We start from the raw sequence: 17,317 nt of genomic DNA, 5'->3' as shown, positions 1-17,317 counted from the left end.
CTTAAGCCTATCTATTTGCCTCATAAAGCTTGGTGTAGGAATGAATGAGGACCATTTGTCTCGCACTTTCATCTCTACTTTTGGGTGAATGTTGGTGGGTTGTGGTCAACTGGTGGGAACGAATCTTTTTCAGGCACAACACGAGTGCACTTCAGGTCGAGTCTTCCTAAAATTTCTTGTTGTCGTGTAGTCATTGTGGCATGAGCGAGAGTGAGGCCTGACGCCCTTAAAAAGTTAAGCTTCAACCAATGTCTCAATTCTACCTTTTGTTTTATTAAAAATCTCTAACTTTTTTGTGCAATCCCAATTCTACCCTAAATATTTTTTGATCTAATAATAAATGCTCAACTTCAAATCCAATCTCAATTTTATCCTAAGTTTTTTTTATCTGCTAAAAACTTTTAACTTTAAGTCCAGTACCAATTCTACCCTAATTTTTTTTTTTATCTAAAAATAGTTTTAGCTTTAGGTCCAGTTTCGAGTTTACTATAATTTTTTTTGTCTCGTAAAAGATTGTCAACTTTTACGTGAATCCTAAATCTGCCTCCATTAACCCTTCGTCAAAATCGCTCTTAGAGATTTTACGCTTGGTCTTCGATCTCTCGTGCTTGGGAATGTTTCATCTCTCGCGGTTGGAGAGCTCGTGCTCGGATGCTCGAATAGCTTGTGCTTGAGAGTTTTTCATTTATCGATTGTCAATGAGAAATTCTGGATGGAGTTAATGGGGGCAGATTTGTAACTCAAGTAAAAATTTATAACTTTTTATGAGATTGTAAAAATTTTAATATAAAATTGGGATTGGATGGTAAAATGAGGACAAGATCTAAAGCTTGGCGTTTTCTATAGGATAACAAAAGTTTATGGTAGAATTGGGACATGACCTAAAGTTAAGGATTTTTTATGGGACAAAAAAGAAAGTCTTTGGTACAATTGGGACGGGACCTAAAATTGGAGGTTTTTTACGAGACAAAAGGTAAAATTGGGGCAAGAACTAAAGTTTGAGGTTTTTTAGGGTATTAGGTGACGAGAGTGAGAGTTTGTTGAGTTAAATTGGTGCAGTCAAATGTTCCAAGAACGGCACCTAATCTTTCCTCATGTGGGAATTGCCTTGATTTTGTTGTTTGTCCTGTGCGGAGAGTTTGTAAGGTTAACAAGGTGTGATTGATGGTGTACATAGTAATTCGGCTATAAAAAAAACCTTTTTTTTCCCAAAAAAAAAAGACAGGCTAAAAACACATTGAATCCTTACTTTTGCTGTGGAGCAAATCGAGGACATGCCCCTCTTTGAGTGGAATTATCTTTTTGAATGTCGGGTCTTCAAGCCTCTCAGCATTTGATCCAGCTTGAGTTCCATCGGCTCGTGGAATTTTTTGGACCGTTTGACGCTCAAATCAGTATGAGCTGTAAGTGAGAATGAATTAGGAGAGTAATGGCTAATGTGTGGCAAAAATTAGGCGTGAGCATGGGTTGGGTGGGTAGGGTCCAGACCTAGACCCTCAAACTAATCATGTTATAACTGATTCCTAATTTTTGGAACCGAGAACCAACCCCGTTTATCCTAGAACCTGTTTCGGAACCGACCCTGTTTTTCGATTCGGTTCTAGGGTCTACCCGAAAACCTGTTTTCCTTTTGTTTCGTTTTTTAATTTCATTTTTTCCATCAAAATAATGGGAGTATCGATGAAATGATCCAAAGTAAAAGGTAAATAATAAAATCATTATCCGCCAAAAGTAACAATCACCGATATAAGCAATAAAAATGACAATCCATCAAAAGCAACAATCCAAAATATAATAATAGAAATTACAATCCACCAAAAACAATAATGATCCTACAAAATGTTGAATTAACAAGTGTAATTCTTTGTATCGTACTACCACCAAAATCCACTAATAATCTCTCCTTTTTGTCTTGCAAGTCAAAAGACTTTAAGCCCACTTTGAAACCTGCAAGGTTGGCAAAAGAAGCAAGATAGTTTTTTTTTTTTTTTAACAGTAGCTAAAATCGGTTTTAAAACCGGTTCGGGTGGATCTTCACCTAGAATCGAGAACCGGACAGGTTTCAACCGGTTCCCAAAAATTGGAATCGGTTCCTGGGCTGGTTTAAGCAAGAATCGGTTCTTGACCTTGTTTTTCGGGTAGTCCGATCCGGGTTTCAGGTCAACCCGATCCGGTTGCACACCCCTAGCAAAAATTCTTATACCTCAAATGGTCTTTTAACTTTATGCCAAGATTGCCACTGTGCAGTACCATACTATAGACTAGACTTATTGCATTTTGTGATGCTAGCAATGTACATTGGTCACTCAGCTCCTTGTTGTTTGAAGAAAACCTCACTTCAATTGGTGTTTTTTTCACGAGAAGCAAACATGAGATAATGAATCCAGTTCACTCGGTCATTTCTCCCAATTAAAAAAGGATAATTGCTATTGGATAATTCATTAATTGGATGCCAATTAACCACTGCAAACAAGGATCTCGATCGAGAATTTCGATAAGAAATACTATCTCTACACGTGGCACTGAATGAACCTTTCCATGCCTATTATGGATGTACAATGCAATTTCCTGAGTCCTATTGTGTTTCAGTTCAAGATAGAATAGGAAAGACAGATTCAGAAGTGGCTTTGTTTTCTCTCTTTCTTTGAACTTGGTCAACCACATTGAGACGGCTGATTTAGTCACCAATCCAATGACAAGTTGCTCTTACCATCCTCTCTCAATTCAATCTTGCCATAAAGTCCCTAATTCCTATTTTCCCGATTGCCTACGATTGGCATCAAGTTCATCGTCGAGCAAAAGAATTGGGAACCGCCCGAACCAAGCTGAATCAACTGATTTTGGGCTTTTTCCAATTCCAGTGCGGAATCGCCTACCCGGATCGGATTTTTATGTTACAAATTCAAAACCCTAATTCAGCAATCAAAATTATAGACTCATCTCATCTCGCTCTCTTTCACGATCCTTTCAACCCTCTTGCCTCTAATCACCAGTCACTCTTGGTCACCTCTCACCTTCAGCCGCGGCCTCGCCTTTGGCTCTCCCTAATAGTCAATGCATGAGCTTCCTAAGCTCTCCCTCACATGATTGTGCGACTCAACTCACGACTTTCTCTCTCATTTATAATTCTAACATAATTTTTCTTGACCTTTCCTCTCTCTCTCTCTCATCGAAGTTGACGTTCGCAGATGGCGGCCTCGATGATGATAAGGATCACGGACTCACAACCCTCGGTGCTCACAGGTGCATGTGTTTGTGTTTTGGTCGCCCCTATGTTCTTGGATTCGTGCATTTGTGGCGTGTTTTGGTCGCTCCCCTTTCTCTCAATTGCGCATTTGTTCCTCATGTTTATTTGCCACATTTATGGATTTTAGATGGAAGGTGGGGACTTGGATCAAAGAAAGGGGCAACAAAAATTGATATTCGGTGTTTGTTCTGTTATGCAATTCACGCATACCAAATCGATATTATGTTGCTTGATTTAGGTAATCTATTGACATGTCAATGGGAGTGGAGAAATCTGACATTGCAATCACACTCTAATATCTTGCAGGTTTTTGGAACGTGCATATTTGTAAGTTCAAAGGTGTTTATATCTTGCGGGTTTTTGGAACATACATATTTCCAGGCTTCAAGCATACTCGTGTTGGATACTGCCGAGTCTCGAAAGGCATGGCCGGTTTTATAGACCCACCGAGAACCGGACTAGGCGGGTGGTCCGATTCCCAGGTGGATCTAGGAATCTAAGAGCGGTTCTTGATTCCCAATTTGTGAAACCGGCCCTTTGTGAGTGGTTCATTTCCGAAGTGAGAGAACTAGCTCACCCGAAAACCGATCATCCCTACTCCCTATCATCTTCTTTAGCGCAGTCGTATCCTACGCTAGGCCGAACACCGAGTCCAGAACATGCAATTCACAAGCCCATGGCCATGTTCACGTGGGCCGCAATACGGCGTCGTGTCAGTGTCAAAATACACGAAGCGCGAAGAAGGACGGTCAAAGTTCACGAAAGACCCCAAAAAAACTCGGATTCACTTCCTTTTCCCGCGAGAATCAGATCCAACGGCCCATACCCATGACACGCTGGCGATCCGCGTGACCCTGAAGCCGACCAATGGACTCAGCATCTCGCGCTCTATTTATATTCTTCCGCATCCCCCGTTTCTTCCCCACGATCCCCTCTCTCTCTCTCCGTCTCTCCAATCCCCACTGCAATCGCCACCAAATCTTCATACTTTTCTAGGGTTTCACTGTGTAGTTCTCTCGAAGCGGAGATGAGCTCGAAAGAAGGAGGTGGCAAAGGAGGGAGAGGCAAGCCCAAGGCCTCCAAGTCCGTGTCCCGATCGCAGAAGGCCGGCCTGCAGTTCCCCGTCGGTAGGATCGCCCGGTTCCTCAAGGCCGGGAAGTACGCCGAGCGCGTTGGTGCCGGAGCTCCTGTCTACCTCTCTGCCGTCCTGGAGTACCTCGCCGCCGAGGTTCGATTAGTTTTGCGGCTTGATTAGCGTCGGTTGCTTTTGGAAGTTCCTTGAATCTGTGCTGAAGTATAGGGTTTGATGAAGTCATTCCGTTCTGGAAGGGGCTTTTGTGATGGGTTGATATTCATAATTGGTGTTTCTCGTTAGAAAATTTTCAACTTATTCGGAGATGATTGTTCTGGTTTCGCTCTTCGTCGCTCGATTGCTAATGTCGGTTTGTGTGGATAAAAATCGATTCTTTCATCTGAATTATCACCCCACCCAACATATGGAAAACAATCGGCCTGTCGTCTGGATTTTGGTGGATTACTTTGATTTTGTTTGTTGACGCTTTTAATCTAATGAAGCTTTTTTGGGTGCTTTTAGGTGTTGGAGCTTGCTGGAAATGCCGCTAGAGACAACAAGAAGAACAGGATTGTCCCGAGGCACATCCAGCTTGCCGTGAGGAACGATGAGGAATTGAGCAAGCTCCTGGGTTCTGTGACCATTGCTAATGGAGGAGTGTTACCCAACATTCACCAAACGCTGTTGCCGAAGAAGATGGGCAAAGGGAAGGGAGACATTGGATCTGCTTCTCAGGAGTTCTAGGGAGTTTTCAGTTTGTAGCTTGGATCTTGTATAAGAGATTTTGCCATGGGCGGACTCCTAGTGTATATGTTTGAATATGGGTTTTTCAGGTTCTCTCTTGCTGGGAATCCTGATATCTTACTAGGATCATGTTTGAATCAAATCAAAGGGTTTTTTCGTTGTCCATGTTTTTAGATGTCAAGTAGACTGGAAATTCTATTCATGTGGTTTTATAACTCGGATAAATGGCATCTTCACTGCTTTAGGTGAATTGAGATGGAAAGAGGATGTATGTTGAACTTGAACTTGAGATAGTACAATTTGTGCCTTAAGGCATTGATTCCGAATGCCCAAGTTTAGTCTGGTTTTCAGACCATTGGGATAGACCTGGAAACATTCTCTGGCTGTGGAATTTCTCATCCTTCAATTACTTCTATTTTCTTAGTATCCACAAAACCATTGAACTTTTTCAGCATCAACATCATCACTCTGCAAACTTATACAGGGGAAAGAAAAACAATGAGCGAGTTACCTGGCTTTATTTCTGATGCAGAGAGTTCTCTATGATATTAATGCAGGATCCTATCGATTGTCCTGACCCCATAGCTTTGGCTAATTGTAGCCTAGTCTCGTGGTGTTGGTGCAGGATGAAGGCAGTGTTCAGAGATGCCCATTTAACATGTGATTTCACTGTAGATTCTGTTAAGCCCAACCATCTGATCACTCTATCCAGCTGTTGAATTGCAGCAGATCAAATGTTACGTGGTTAGAACAACTTAAGTGAATATTCTTCAAAACTCGAGTACTTGTTGAAATGACCTTATCAACATCTGAATGCAATCCTTCAGAGTAGCCAAAAGAAAGAAGCTCTGCCACTAAGCCTCCCAGAATGACACAGGAAAAGTTGTTGAAAGTCTGCAGGTTTAGAGCATGTTATAAGCAGTGAAGCGCTTCAAAAGGAGTACTTTTTCACAAATTCAGACTATACAAGCCCCCCATGGAATCAGCAGTGACCACATTCTGCTTGTGAATATTACCATGTCAAAAACCATGTTTTGTTTTCTTTTATCAAATAAGACATGATCATAAGAATCAAGTAAGAAAACACTACCTTGGAGGATATGCATCTCTTATTAACCTGCATTTATGGGATATGAGAATTAGCATAAGTCCGAGTAGAAGCAAACTGGAACCGAAACACAGGCTCTAGCTTTTCATCCCAAGATATAGGAAGTGACTCGAGTAAATTTCCTTCACTTTCTATCCCATAACAGCAGATATTCAAAATGTAGAGACTCAAAGCCTCATGAGCTCCGACCAAAAAAAAAAAAAAAAAAAAAAGCCTCATGAGCATCCTTAAAAGCTTATGGACAAGTATAATTGTGCTTAAATTAACTGTAGCTTGTCTCTTGCGAGCTAAGCATGTTCATAGTGACATACAGGGGATTGGGAGATGTCCCGTGAGAAGTGGAGTCGGGTGTTGTAAAGGTTTCAAATGCTGAAGTGATATTATCATGAATGACATACAGAGGAAGAAAATAATCTCACTTTATAACTTGATTTTCTGCCGCCAATGGATTCGCTTAATGTATCCAATTCAGGAACCTGTGTTTCAAGAAATCAGGAAAGGGCACATATGGAGAGAGGAATTGGCATATAAGCTGCATAAACTCACACCATTTCAGAGTACGGTTCAAAAGCACCTTACAGATTGACCTACTGAACAGCCTAATCCTCGATTTACTCGTGGCCTGATTTGGTCGAACAGTCGGAGCCCCCTTACCTCTCTAAGAAATTCGAATCCCACAAATTTCACAGTCCCTCCAGCAAATTGATCCTGGCTTGAATTCCCTCTCTTCAGCACTTTATATTCTTTCGGGAGGACCCCGAGTAGGTAAGCAACTAGGAAATGACCTGCTTCGTGCTGCAACAAATGGACTTCTATTCAAACAAATCCCCAATGTGAAGGAGACATGAAAACCCAGAGCGGCACAGGAATTAGATGGATGGCAAAATCAAGCTCAGTCATGTTCAGCTACCAAGCTTGAAATGAGCAAAGGTTGATCATTGAATGATGTTCCGTGCCTCAACCGAACAATGCATCACTGGTCTTGCAGTCGACAAAACCGAAGCTAAAATCTTCCAATGCCAACCACGTCTTTGTTCGATGAGGCATCGGAGCTCAGTGCTGAACCGCTCGAGTCACTAATTAGAGACCCAACAGAAGAGCTCTTACCTGTGAACACATGAAGATGTCTTCTTCCCCGAGAGGCTGATCGTTTCCTTCTTCAAGCGGAACACTTTGCTGTCCACTTCCTGGCATCTGCAACAGAAGACAGCACTCAAAGCCGAGGCAAACAGATGTGATCGCAGATTTCATCCCCACACTACTAACCCAATCGGCACAATTTCTCCAGTTCTTATTAAAAAAAAAAAAAAGAGAGCCAGTGAAAGTGCATACATACAGAGTCTTCCGTTCGAGCAAAATCAAGGCAACTCTGTATCGAATCGAGAGTTGAGTCCAGCAGTGGACTAAGATACGACAAGTCCGTGCCATTCAGCTTCAAATCATCAGGCAACCACACTCTTTTCGGAACCTGAAGATTCATTTAACAAGGAGATATCGCATCACAGTCACGAGAGAGAGAGAGAGAGAGAGAGGATACCTGCTTGGCAGAGCCGAAGCCGGCGAGACCACTGGGCTTACCCTGCAGCTGCTTCGCGATGGCCACGGCGTTGCGGTAGTTACGCTTCCCCAGCTCCCGGTCCAGTCGCAGGAGAGATCCTCGGCGTCGTTCGGAAGGGTCGGATCGTCGGCCGTGGTCCGCCGCGAGGATGCATCGCCGGTGGTCGGAGACGCCGGTGGAGCTGTGGCACGCCAACGCATGCATTTTCTCAGCTCAGCTTCCGCAGCCAGCAAAACTGCCACAACATCTGCATCATCATCATCATTATCCCACTTTGGTAAAGTCTCGCGAGTCATGGCATAAATCCAGTTTGCTTATTATAATATTTACATTAAATTAATTTGTTATATCACAAATATCTTTTTTTTTATATATTTAAATTTTTGGTTCTTGCTTAACTTGCCAGGCCACCTTAATGTGTGGTCGGAAATGAACGACACGGTAATTGCTCCGAGCAACACCACCTCCAAGAGCTGTGCTGAACTCATGCAGAAGCCGCTACCCGCAACGTTGGCCTCTGCTGACACAAATTCCTCCGAGGATGGGGACTGTCGGCTTCTACGGGAACTTATCCCACGACCCTCGATTGAAAGTCCCGATCTTGAAGACGATCATCGTCAGAGCGTCGTCGTCGCAAGTCGAATTTTCAAGAAGACAAGTTCTTGAGCGAGTGGACGAGGAGCTAGCTAAAGGGAACGAGAGGGGGGCTCTGGCTCTTGTGAAAGAATCGCACGGCAAGCCCGGGGGTCTCCGTTGCTTCGGTTCCGCGAGGCAGGTTTGTCAATTGCATTACTTCTTGCTCGTATGCGTACGATTCTGTGTTTGATTCAGAGCGCTCGGTTCATTTCTCAAAGTTTTCGTTTGTGAGGGGTGTATGCTTCTCAGATATGAATGGACGCCTTTACATTGTTGGAGCAGACGCAAAACTGGACCTTCTTTCATGTCTTCGTGGCTTGTGGGCAATGCAGACTAGGATTGTGCAGAGTTTTTCAGTGATTCTTGTAATCTTTCTCCTGTTCTTTTTCCATTGATGGGTTATTGCAGCAAAGGAATGGAGGAAATTCCTGTGTTTTTGTGGGCAATGGTGACTTGATGACGTAGGTTGTTATTCTAGTTATTTTTTCAATCTTCGTTCTTCAATGATTTGTTACAAAGCACACACCTGGTTGAAAGTCTTGGGGTGGGTTAAGAAGATGGTTCGTGGAACAGCCGAGGAGTGGAGATGTGCACTGTTTTGCAACTGACTGATGCCTAATCTTGAATAAGAATCTTGCCAATTTTGTATTCAATTTATAAATACCATCGAGCTGTTGCCATATTTGAAGTTGTTCTTGGAAGGGAATGTCTCAAAAGTCGCGAATTTGCTGTGCCTTGTGCTCATTATTTAGGCTCCAATTGCAGTTACCGCAGCGGCTTTACACTTTAGATGAACTGAAGTTGAATGGAATCGAAGCGGCATTGCTCTTGTCTCCGGTAGATGCGACTCTTGGTGCTATAGAGAGAAACCTGCAGCTTGCTGCTGTCGCTGGAGGGCTCTCCGCATGGAACTTGTTGGGTCTTAGTCCCCAGCAAATTTTCTATGTTTCTTTGGGCCTTTTATTTCTGTGGACTTTTGACTCGGTAATTTGCTTAACCTAAGGATTATAACTTGATAGCCAATAGTTCTGGTCCCTGTTAAATGACCATTGATTTGTTGGGCAATATTAGACTCTTCAGAAAGTTCGCTACTTCTGGTGTTGTTCCTTTTTCAGTTATTTGTGTGTGACATCTAGATTGAAGTTTGAGGTTGGTCACAAACATGCCCCACTGCTTTTCCCCTACAAAAAGAGGCAAAAAATTGTAACTAGTAGACTAAGAGGATGTAAAGAAGAGGTGAGCTGGATTGTCACAAAGTCTGCTACACAAGCGGTAGAGGAGTGCTGCAGTTTTTATAGATTTGCTGCTCCTTTTACACTTGTTTTGGTCTTTTGAGTCATTTGTATGTCTTTTGAAGCAAATGTGCAATTCTTACTGTGTTTAAAATGCAAATATTCGCTTGTTCATGTAGGTATCTTTCAATGGAGGAGTTGGCAGCTTGGTTCTTGATACAATTGGCCATACTTTTAGTCAGAAGTATCACAATAGGGTTCTTCAAGTGAGACAAATATCTCTCTCTCTCTCATGCTCATTCACAACCCTACTGAGATATTTATCGTCTCTCTATTCATGGCATCCTGAAAGTCTTCTATTTTCATTTATATTCTACAACTAAGTCATTGCTGCATCTTAATACCCTAACATGTTTTTCTCACTGTACTCTTTTAAAACTTGGCATATTATACATTCTTCAGTCTGAGAACATTTTCCTAGTGATGAGAGCTTCCCTGTCATTGATCGAAAGGACTGAAATATTGCGCAGCATGAAGCTGGACATTTCTTGATTGCTTACCTGGTCGGAATTCTTCCTAGGGGATATACAGTCTCCAGTTTGGATGCTTTAAAGAAGGAAGGCTCTCTCAATGTCCAAGCAGGGACTTCTTTCGTAGATTTCGAATTTCTTGAAGAAGTAAATTTTCTATAACTCTGCCTCCTCGGTACTTATCTGTTATTCATGTCTGGTGATGTGCATTGCAAGTCGTTGTGTCATACCCCCTTTAACACAATCCGACCGGTCATTGGTCATGACAAGTCTAAGAGACTTGTCATGCCTTCATTAATGTGATCCTGTCTACAATGATTGTTCTTTAATCCTGCTACTGCAAACACCAGAGCAAACTGTTAAGGGCAAAGCGAGCTGTGAGAGAACCAAGATGTGAATCTGTCAGTATATTGATTGGAGGATGTATTTAAATGTTTAACTTATGGCAACAATTGAGGAATTACTTGTTGCCTGTTAGGTCCAGGAAAAAGAAAAACGAAATCGTGTTTCGCTCCTCTGATACAATAGTTCTAGACTGGTGATCTGCTAATTCACTGTTCATAAATGGGCTCTCTTCAACATGCAGGTCAATGTGGGAAGAGTATCGGCAAGGGTACGTATTCTCCGACATGCTTACGATCGTAACCATTTCCATGCATATTTGACATAACTGCACTAAGGGACTTGAGCCGTTTCTTCTTATTAGATGCTCAATAGATTCTCCTGCATAGCCCTCGCTGGCGTGGCGACTGAATATCTTCTCTTTGGATGCGCCGAGGGAGGCCTCGCAGACATAAACAAGGTGAGGCGCGGTCCTTCTGGTCCTACCATTTTTACTAAGTCGCGCCATGATCATTCGCAAGCAAAGAGCGAAATGCTGCACACTTTTCAACAATCTCGAGTGAAATTCTCGCGTTCGTTGGACAGTTGGATCTATTGCTCAAGGGCTTGGGATTTACCCAGAAGAAGGCAGACTCTCAAGTCAGATGGTCGGTGCTGAACACTGTCCTGCTGCTGCGCCGCCACGACATGGCACGGGTGGAGCTTGCGAAGGCAATGTCCCAGGGGAAGTCTGTCGGGTTTTGCATCAATGTCGTAGAAGACACCATAGGCGATGCAGACATCTAGATCTGATCGCGAAACACTATTGTTTCTTCATTTTTGGGTTGGCAGCACACAGATTTACTGAGATCTTATGTTTTTGTCATGAACATTGAAAATCTGTTATATCCCAGTGTAAGCATAATGAATTCCACTTGCCTTTGCTTTGGGTATGTTGCGAGGTGTCTTATGCATAAGATGATTTTTATGGAGATATCTTTTCCTTCCTATATTTTTATTGTAATTTTTGTTGCACTTTGTGAACTTCAATTCTTCATTTTATTCGTTCTTTAATTGTTGTGAATATGTTATTTAGGAGACTATTTTTGCACTTCATGCACTACAAACCTTATGTTCTGACATAAACTTCAACATTTCTCATCCAAAATTGAAATTTTTTTTTTTTTTATAATCCAGGATCCGCTAACTCACCAACCACCGTTCGGGCGGGGTGAATGCGACTATACCCGGAGGGAGACCGGCCCCGCAACCCACCAGCAAGGGTCCCCCACTTAAGTCCGCAGAATGAGTTGGGAGAGATTCGAACCCCTGACCGTGGCTTACGCCGGCGCCAAAGGGTTCGATTCTCACCACCTACGCGAAATTGAAAATTTTAATTGCCCTTTTCTTAATAAAAGCTCTTCATTCATAATTTAAGTAGCATCGACATGCGACGCATCACGCCTACACATCATTTCTCGAAAAATAGAAAATTTCGATACATTGAGATACGTTGTTTATTAGATATATATAAAAATATATACATGATAAATTATCATGTATAAATAAAAATATCGGTGGTGAGTTTCCTCCTCCTCTTCTTTTGTTAGGAATACAAGATTACGTTTTTTTTACTGGCTGGATATATTAATTTTGGAGTACCCGGGTATATATCTTAAGTATATATATTTTGGTTAAATTTATATTTTGACCATAATATATTGAAAATGTTTAAAATTGATTACGTACGTGTCAAAATGGCATGTCACAATGCTAGACTCTCGTGTTGCTAGTGTGTTCGTAATACCGACTACTTGTCGATCACATGTCGATGTGTCCAGCTCGACACGGAGGCTCCCGGAGAGTGTCATGCTTCCTAGGTTATAATAAAAGCTCTCCGACATTCTCCTAATTTCAAGTTTTATCCATCTATTTTATAGAAATATGTGCAAATTCTTCATTCGGATTTAGATTGTAATTTGGAACACATATGTATTGATTTTTTCTTTTGAGAGAAATAAGGTTCAAATCTATAGAATATATTAAATAAGTTTTAGTAGATAAATGGAAAAAGAAGAAGAAGTAAATAACACAAACCTAATGTGAAAAATCAAGGGATTTGCATTATAAAATAGGTGGAAATATCATAATAAAAGATTATGGAGAAATAAAAATTAGAAAATAAATTCACACATTTCTTGCAGTTTTGACCAAAATATATATGGTTAATACCATAAAAAACTCTAAACTGATACATCTATAAGAAATTTATTTCAAATTACTTTTTTAACCATCAAAAGTCATAAACTGGTACATCTGCGATAAATTTACCTAAAATTAGTAAACTTGCGACAAATTTACCATCCGTTAGTTTTTCATTAAATTTTACCATCAAATTGTTGAGTTAGATAACATATGACAGTTGATAGATATACTCATTTGGGACTTTTATCCTTTGTTTGTTAGTGGTGTATCGGTTTGATGTATTTCATAGTATTAACTCAATTTAAGGGAAACTAACATAGGTTGAATTCATCATAAGTTTATCAGTTTGGATTTTTTACGGTCAAAAAATTAATTTGAGGATAAATCTGTCACGGATGTACTAGTTTAAGATTTTTTATGGTTAATAAAATAGTTTGGGATAGATTTATCATAAAAATACTATTTTGAGATTTGTTACGATTAAAAAATAATTTAAGATAAATTTATTAATATAATAATTTAGAGTTTTTTGTGATATTAACCTAAATATATATCAAAGGGAAGGGACAGAAACTCAAAAGAGGGAAGGCACCTTCTCTTCTAGTGCGCTCGCTCTCTCCTCCCGTGGGCTCCGCTTGGGAGCGACAGAAACTCAAAGGAGGGAAGGCACCTTCTCTTCTCTCCTCTTGAAGAAGGCTCATTCATCGGACTTCCTCGAGCACCGAAGGTGAGTTGGACTCGCTCCTCCTTCGCAGTCTCAGGAACTTGGTACCCTCAATTCGCCTACTCTCTCTCTCTCTCTCTCTGCGCGCTTTGTTTGTCCGACATTCGTTGGCAGATCGTGTATGGCTTTTGTTGTTGACTCCCGGTTCAACGGGTGGTGCTTGTGCTTGTCGAACTCCGATTTGCGTGAAGAAAATTTTGATCTTGGCGCGTTGTGACGTGTTGGGTGGTGACGTGCGGGGACGCTCTGCGTGTGGATTGAGCCTCGTAGGGCTACAACCGGTGGAGTTGTTTCGTGCCTCGTAAGGTTAAACGGTTCTGGTAATTTGAAATTAGGTTTCGATAGACTGTGGTGATTTGATGTTTTTGTTAAGTAGGAGAGAAGACGGCAACCGGAAAGTAAAATCGAGAAAGCAAGAAAAATACTGTGGTCATTCTTCCTGAGCAGCTCACTTTATGCGTGCTCTCTCCATATGCGAGTGCACGCATTGGGGGGCAGACTCACCGTCCTCGTGTTGGACTAAGTGGGTCTCTGGAAGTGACTAGTTTTGCTCCTCTGGCATAAAATATGGAGTGACTTGTACTGTGCCTTGGTCGTGAATCTCCTCAGAGTCTCCAACAGAGACGTAAACTTACATCTGCAATTGAGAAATTGTAGTACATCTAACTTTCTAAAACCCATCTATGCAGAGTCACTGGTACTTGAGGCCAGTTGTGCGGGTCACATCAATTGCGCAGTTTAGCTTGATTCATGTGATGCATCTGTTGTCTGTGCTACGTGAATAAGGCAATGAAAGCTTTTAGCGTCGAGAGAACGTAACAATGTGTAAACTAGTTTGTCATAGAGTCATGGTTGAATTAGTGTATAAAGATTATTCTTTCACATTTCGCACTGTTAGTGTTCGAATTTTGAGATAACTTGTTTTCTTTTTGGACGCCGAAATATACCTGATATTAGATGTCTTGATCTATGCAGCTCTTCTATCAGCAATGATTTACACTGCAATCGACAACTTCTACCTGACGGATGAGCAGTTGAAGAACTCGCCTTCCAGGAAAGATGGAATTGATGAAGCAACAGAAACAACTCTTAGAATTTATGGTTGTGACTTAATTCAAGAAAGTGGCATTCTACTCAAACTGTATCCTCATCTGTATGCCCATCCGATGGATGGTTCAAGGCCTCAATATTTATGCTTAAATCGTTTGTACTGCATTCTGTTGTTCGGATCATTTCCTTAATTTGCCACACAGACCACAAGCAGTGATGGCCACGGGCCAGGTTCTCTTTCATCGTTTTTATTGCAAGAAGTCATTCACCCGTTTCAATGTTAAGGTTAACTTCTCTACACCAGCTTTTATATTATTTCCATCTCATTTTCTGTGATTTCCAAAAGGGAAATTCTGAACTGTGACATTGGTGCAGAAGTTGAATATGTTCTTTTTCCACTGTAACCTGGTATCTTAATTTCCTATTTCAGTCTACTCTTTATTCTTTCGTCACGCATCTCTTGTGGCAAAATTTCGAGCAATCTTTTTTGCCTTGATTTGAGATGAAAGTTTTCTTCTATATGTTCTTGCAAAATGCTTATCCAGAAGTTGATTTGGTCGTGATAATCCTTGCAGAAAGTTGCTGCAAGCAGTGTTTGGCTAGCATCAAAACTTGAGGAAAGCCCTAGGAAGGCTAGGCAAGTCCTCATTGTTTTCCATCGCATGGAATGTAGGAGGGAAAACTTGCCAATAGAGCATCTGGACCTGGGTTCAAAGGTCAGAATTGGATTCTTAGTAGGATAACTTGCTCTTTTATCATCCTTATAGGTATTTTTTTTTTTTTTTTTCGGAATCCTTATAGGTATTTGATATTGCATTTTTTAAACAGAAGTATGCAGAACTGAAGATAGAGTTAAGCAGAACAGAAAGACATATTTTGAAAGAGATGGGTTTCATCTGTCATGTTGAGCATCCTCACAAATTCATTTCAAACTACCTCGCTACATTAGGAACACCTCCAGATTTGAGACAGGAAGCCTGGAATCTGGCAAATGATAGGTAATTATCTGTATGATGTCTCAATCTTGATTAGTGGGTCAATGTTTTATGCACTTCACTGTTGGTGTCGCCGTGCAACTAAATTATTTTCTTTGAGGTAGGTGTGGAGAGAGAAGCATGTGTTTTGGGGAGGAAGGGGTTGTCTGGGTGCGGGGTGCCTGTTTGTGTTGGCAGGTGGAAGTAATTTGAATGGACACTTTGCTTATGAATATATTAGTATATTCAATCATAAATTTGCATTCTGTCATGGTGCATATGATCTTATACATTATGTTTCTTTGCTTGTTGAGCAGTTTGCGTACTGCCTTGTGTGTTCGTTTCAAGAGTGAGGTTGTGGCATGTGGCGTTGTATATGCTGCTGCTCGTAGGTTCAAGGTGCCACTTCCTGAAAATCCACCATGGTGGAAGGCATTTGATGCAGACAAAGACGGAATCGACGAAGTTTGTAGGGTTTTGGCTCATTTATACAGCCTGCCCAAAGCAGAATATATTCCAGTATGTAAGGATGGAGACTCCTTTACTTTCTCCATGAAGTCCTCGGATTTACAATCTAAACCAGCTTCGAAGGTAATTGTTTTATTGTTTTCTCTCCATTACCTGCTATGTCCCTTTGTAAAGTTGGATTGGAGACAGTATGGTTTGCTGCCTCTATTTGCAAATAGAATAGCTATGCTGTCATTTTCAGGACTACCTATTTAAAGTTTCTGCACATAGAGCTGAAAAGGGATTGTCTTAAGTGGGCACCACCGAAGGAACTGGCAATTTTTCTTGATTATTTTCAGGAGGTTCCACCGAGTAGCCCCCTGGTTAATAGCGACTCTAATGCTGCCAAGACTGCCCCATCATCCGGCAATCTGGAATCCGGTGGATCCAAGGACGAATTAGTAGATCCAAATGGGAAGGAATCTAGAAGGAGCGATGATGAATCGAATAACGTGCCAACTGAGGGTGGGGTAAAAGATGATTCTGTCCCGAAGTCGAAGTCTGAGCACAGAAATGAGGCTATTGGGGAAAGGAACAAGGAGAGAGAGAAGGACAGAGACAGGGAGAGGGATAGGGACAGGGATAGGGACAGGGAGAGGGAGAGAACAAAGTGCAGAGATCGTGACCGAGGAAGGGATTCTGACAGGGAAAGAGAACGGGAAGACTCCGACAGAGATAAGGCTAGAGAAAGACGTCGTCACTCGAAAGACGGTGGCAAGGATTCAGGTTTGTTTGTGAATCCATTGTCTCAGTCCTAGACTTTTTTTTGGGGTCGAACTCAGTCCTAGACTTGAATATTGAATCAATCTATTGAAGCATTCTTTCTGTGTTGACACATACTATCCTTGGACTTTTAACTGCTGCGCGTTGTTGACTCGGGTATTTTACACTTTGAAATGCAGGACATTCAGATAAATCAAGACATCACTCTTCTCGAGGCAAGCTGTCCATTTAACCTAATTGTTTATCGGTTCTGTGTGTCTTTCTTTGTTCAATACTTAGTTACATCGAACAATTGTCTTGCTTTTCAGATCGGGAATACCGCAGTTCCTCATATTCTTCCAGGGACAAGGAAAGGCGCAGGCATCATTCATATGCTTGAAGCAGTAGTCATCTGCCACAATTCAGTGGCATACCCAGTGGCTGAATCCAGGTCTTGTGATGGAAGGGAAACTTTGTCTTTTCACTGCGATTTAACTGGCTTTCTTTATAAGTTTTGTGCAACCGACTTGCAAACTACTTGAGGCATGTTTCTTGTGTTGTATTTAGTTGCCTTCGTGATATTATCTCTGCTGTTTCGATGATGATATATGTATAGAAGTTAAAATACCTGAGCAAATTTTTGAACTTCCTGGGCAATGTATGATGTTCGTTTCCTTTGGGTGGCCATGGCTCAATCCAGTTTTTTT

The 17,317-nt window shown here is 41.5% G+C and overlaps 4 protein-coding genes and 1 long non-coding RNA gene across 9 annotated transcripts; 4 read left to right on the top strand and 1 right to left on the bottom strand.

Moving 5' to 3' along the window:
- The first annotated feature begins 4,156 nt into the window (after window positions 1-4,156).
- LOC115743965 (histone H2AX) lies at window positions 4,157-5,228 on the top strand. The gene is made up of 2 exons (XM_030679009.2): window positions 4,157-4,475; window positions 4,842-5,228. The coding sequence occupies exons 1-2, from the start codon at window positions 4,275-4,277 to the stop codon at window positions 5,061-5,063; spliced, it is 423 nt and encodes a 140-aa protein (XP_030534869.1). The 5' UTR covers window positions 4,157-4,274; the 3' UTR covers window positions 5,064-5,228.
- Window positions 4,473-4,754, top strand: LOC125315658. Its single transcript, XR_007198932.1, has 2 exons — window positions 4,473-4,591; window positions 4,623-4,754. It is a non-coding gene; the product is annotated as an uncharacterized LOC125315658 (long non-coding RNA).
- On the bottom strand, window positions 5,074-8,053 carry LOC115743964. The gene is made up of 8 exons (XM_030679008.2): window positions 7,709-8,053; window positions 7,508-7,639; window positions 7,279-7,365; window positions 6,826-6,966; window positions 6,591-6,647; window positions 6,154-6,180; window positions 5,862-5,957; window positions 5,074-5,775 (listed from the first exon to the last, which is right to left on the bottom strand). The coding sequence occupies exons 1-8, from the start codon at window positions 7,931-7,933 to the stop codon at window positions 5,581-5,583; spliced, it is 960 nt and encodes a 319-aa protein (XP_030534868.1). The 5' UTR covers window positions 7,934-8,053; the 3' UTR covers window positions 5,074-5,580.
- Window positions 8,054-8,141: 88 nt separating this feature from the next.
- LOC115728954 lies at window positions 8,142-11,465 on the top strand. Of its 3 annotated transcripts, none has more exons than XM_030659357.2 (7): window positions 8,142-8,504; window positions 9,131-9,349; window positions 9,777-9,863; window positions 10,128-10,274; window positions 10,714-10,740; window positions 10,834-10,929; window positions 11,055-11,464. In XM_030659357.2, the coding sequence occupies exons 1-7, from the start codon at window positions 8,271-8,273 to the stop codon at window positions 11,253-11,255; spliced, it is 1,011 nt and encodes a 336-aa protein (XP_030515217.1). In that variant the 5' UTR covers window positions 8,142-8,270; the 3' UTR covers window positions 11,256-11,464. The 3 variants fall into 3 exon arrangements, with proteins under 3 accessions (XP_030515217.1, XP_030515218.1, XP_048137306.1); XM_030659358.2 differs by having other exon boundaries at window positions 8,142-8,507; window positions 9,134-9,349; XM_048281349.1 differs by having other exon boundaries at window positions 8,363-8,504; window positions 8,615-9,349; window positions 11,055-11,465.
- Window positions 11,466-13,218: 1,753 nt separating this feature from the next.
- Window positions 13,219-17,267, top strand: LOC115728959 (cyclin-L1-1). Of its 3 annotated transcripts, XM_030659363.2 has the most exons (10): window positions 13,219-13,238; window positions 13,318-13,380; window positions 14,353-14,518; window positions 14,631-14,712; window positions 15,003-15,143; window positions 15,256-15,425; window positions 15,719-15,992; window positions 16,208-16,634; window positions 16,811-16,846; window positions 16,940-17,267. In XM_030659363.2, the coding sequence occupies exons 3-10, from the start codon at window positions 14,367-14,369 to the stop codon at window positions 17,008-17,010; spliced, it is 1,353 nt and encodes a 450-aa protein (XP_030515223.1). In that variant the 5' UTR covers window positions 13,219-13,238; window positions 13,318-13,380; window positions 14,353-14,366; the 3' UTR covers window positions 17,011-17,267. The 3 variants fall into 3 exon arrangements, with proteins under 3 accessions (XP_030515223.1, XP_030515222.1, XP_030515224.1); XM_030659362.2 differs by lacking the exon at window positions 13,219-13,238 and having other exon boundaries at window positions 13,241-13,380; XM_030659364.2 differs by lacking the exons at window positions 13,219-13,238; window positions 13,318-13,380 and adding an exon at window positions 13,399-13,421.
- Window positions 17,268-17,317: the final 50 nt, after the last annotated feature.

This window comes from Rhodamnia argentea, chromosome 1 (assembly GCF_020921035.1).
Source record: "Rhodamnia argentea isolate NSW1041297 chromosome 1, ASM2092103v1, whole genome shotgun sequence".
NCBI classification, from domain to species: Eukaryota; Viridiplantae; Streptophyta; class Magnoliopsida; order Myrtales; family Myrtaceae; genus Rhodamnia; species Rhodamnia argentea.
This window is presented reverse-complemented; position numbering and strand designations above follow the sequence as displayed.